Genomic DNA, 3256 nt, shown 5'->3' on the forward strand with positions numbered 1-3256 from the left:
CAGTTCAATCCCCCAGCACCACATGCCAGCCAGCCCCGCCCCCTGGTGGGCTGAGCTGGCCACACACACACACACACACACACCTCTCTCTCTCTCTCTCTCTCTCTCTCTCAAATAAATAAAAAAAAAAAAAAGGGGAGGGACGTTACATATCCCCAGGTAGAGTAGGTTAGCCCTAGTAAGTCACTGTTACTACTTTAAACCCTCAAAGGGAAAATGTCAGCGTGAAGTATAGATACAGCATAAAAGAAGGTCCTACTTGCAGAGGGGAGCTCCACATCTCGGCTAGGTGCTAGGAAAGAAAACAGCGCGCGGCATTCTAATGCTAATATTTTTGTTTCTGATGCTGGAAACTGAGCATAACAAATATTTTCTGCCCTCATTTAAGTAAATATGTCAACTTATATTTATTTTTTATTTTCCTAATTTTTAACTTACATAGTTAATTTGTACTGTTTTGCCAGAACTATTGTAGAAGAATCTCTATAAAACTTATCAATTTATTAAATAGGATAAATATGCAATTTTTCTAACAAGTAATAGCATTTATTTAATATACTTTAATGTTTATAATTTTACAAATCTTTCTTTAGATTACCACAGCCTAAAAATAAGCCAGTAGGAACCAGGACCTTTGGAGAACGCTCTATCAGCACATTTCCTTCAAAACCAAATGTAAGCAAATTTCTACTTCTAATCTGTAAATATGTGTCTTGCCACCCTTTTTTTTTTTTTGTATTTAGGACAGGATGTATGGGGTATACAGGGTCTCCCTGTATAGCTCGGATTGGTAGTGATCCTCCTGTTTACAGCTTCCCAAGAACTGGGATTACAGGCATGCGCCACCACACCCAGTCTCAATGACCATCTTAGCACGCCAGGGGATCGAGCCCCTGGCCCCTGCATCTGCCTAAGCAGGCGCTATAATCTGCTGAGCTATTTGGCTGGCCCTATTGCCACTCTTTCTTATTTTACCAAGTGAATATACCAATCAAATAATATGATGATACAAAATCAGGCTGGAAAATAATATGTATCTTTTAGAACATTATTCAACAATCATTTGGATGTCAATTATGTATCAGACAAACTTAGGATTCTTCCCCTCAGAGAGCTTCTTTTTAGCTAGGAGAAACCAGTTGGGGAAGTATGTTTTTCCTACACCTACAAAGCAAAGCATACAGTAGAATAATAGTGAGAAACACACCAAATCTAAATCAAATTAAAATGACCAGTCATCAGCGTACCTCAGCAAACAAGCTTCCCCCATTTGCTGGCCCACAGCATTCTTCTACTGTTGCAGCCTTTGTGTTCAGCCCACATTTGGCTTCCGTCCAGGCTCTAGTGTTCCTCGTGCATGCTTTTTCTCCACGTAAAATGTGGCCTCTGGCTGTGATGAACCAATGAGAGACGCTGTTTCCGGCAGTCTGTATTGCTGAGGAACTGCTGAATCCTGTTCCCTACTTTTTTTTAATTTTTTTTTTTAATTTTATTTATTTGTGTGTGTGTGTGTGTGTGTGTGTGTGTGTGTGTGTGTGTGGCCAGCTCAGCCCAGCAGGGAGCAGGGCTGGCTGGCATGTGGTGCTGGGGGATTGAACCGCGGTCCCTGTGCTTTGCTAAGCTTGTTCTAAGTAGGTGCTTTAGACCACTGAGCCATCTCACCAGCCCCATGTTCCCTACTTTTAATGCCAAAGTCAATTGTTTGGAATAAACTGTTGTCCAGCTTTCTAATTCTTCTCAAAACCATTTCAACTTAAACATTTCCCAAATAATGAACTAGATTTAAGATATTGTACCATCGCTTTGAAGGTTTTGTTGAACAATTCAATTATAAGTTCTTTGACTAAAAAAACCACAGTGTATTTTCTATATGCCTAATGCTAAATATAAAGCAGTGTTTTATCCTGCATTCACCTGAAGAAACAGCCAGCCAGTTTTTCTTCCCATCTTGGAAGAGATGATAGAATTCATAAAGATAATACAGAATATATAAAAATCATCTATGGCATTTTAAGGATAACTGAAGAGGTTTATCAAATATGGTTCTGACTCAGCAGTTTCTGGTTTTGCCCACAGACTTCAAAACTTGACCTATAATGTTCATGGAGAAATGCCAGATTCTGGGGTCTACAGCATTCAAAAGCCCACAAAACCTTAGAATATCTTTTTGTTTATTTTTTGCTTGCGGTACCAGGGATCAAACTCATAATTTTGCACTTGCCAGGTAGGCGCTTATGCCACTGAGCTATCTCCCCAGCCCACCCTAGAGCATCTTGTATCAGAAATTAAGGAAGCATGTTTGGGATTTTATATTTTCTAAAAGAAAAAAGTTGAGTACAGCAAAAGAATATAGGAGCAAACATGAAGAAGCCAATGACTAAAACTGGAACAATTTGAACAAGAAAATAAGTAAAATAAAGGAATATTGAATTTTAACTCAAGAAATAAAACAAGTATCCATTATTGATATAAATAAATGTGAGGGATAAGATTTCCTTATAGAAGAATTTAAAATACTATAGAGAGGATAAGTGGCAATAGAAAATCACCATTAGAACCCCACAGTAATAATTATGCAGGTGAAGTCCATGGGTAAACACTAGCAGTAAGGAAAACGTAAAGAACAAAATATTTGTATCACTTCCAAGTATCTCACCAAAATTGTTACTGTGGTGGTTTAACATTTATCCATGAATTCTTTGATGTCCCTCCAGAAGATGGAGTTTGATTCACCTTTACTTATATGCAGGCAAGAATTAACACTTGTTTCTAACAAGTAGAGTAGGGAAAGAGAACGATAGTGTACAGTGGGAAACTGCGGATACGTGATCCAGTGATTAGCTTCACCAGTAAGGAATAAATCATGTGGATAGCATGTTTCCCCCAGATATCCACATAAAGCCTACACTAGTATTGTTTTGTTTTTACAAATGTACAAAGTTGTAAATGAGGTTGACTTTAGAGGAAGCATACTAGAGGATGTAAGAGAGTTCTGTACTTCTTTGTAACTTTTCTAGAAGTCTAGATCTTTTTTTCAAATTTAATGAAAACTGAAACTGTGACCCATGTTGCAGTTTGGCTCCAATGGGCTATATTAAGATGGAAGGTTATTTTTTTTTCAAAGTTTTATTGATAAACATATAGCAATGAGACAGTTTCAAATCACAAGTACAGTTTCAACAAATAATACACTGCATATATTCTTCTTAGTGGTTAATTGCTGTACAAGATGCGGACTTGTGATCCTATTTACAAA

The 3256-nt window shown here is 37.7% G+C and overlaps 1 protein-coding gene across 1 annotated transcript in view; it reads left to right on the forward strand.

Moving 5' to 3' along the window:
- Bub1 (BUB1 mitotic checkpoint serine/threonine kinase) overlaps window positions 1-3256 on the forward strand; it is a 46643-nt gene that overhangs the window by 19920 nt on the left and 23467 nt on the right. Inside the window, exon 15 of the mRNA XM_004633146.2 lies at window positions 594-675. Within this exon, the coding sequence (XP_004633203.1) occupies window positions 594-675 (82 nt within the window). The remainder of the gene's footprint in view (window positions 1-593; window positions 676-3256) is intronic.

This window comes from Octodon degus, unplaced genomic scaffold (genome assembly GCF_000260255.1).
Source record: "Octodon degus isolate 3935 unplaced genomic scaffold, OctDeg1.0 scaffold00052, whole genome shotgun sequence".
Lineage (NCBI taxonomy): Eukaryota > Metazoa > Chordata > Mammalia > Rodentia > Octodontidae > Octodon > Octodon degus.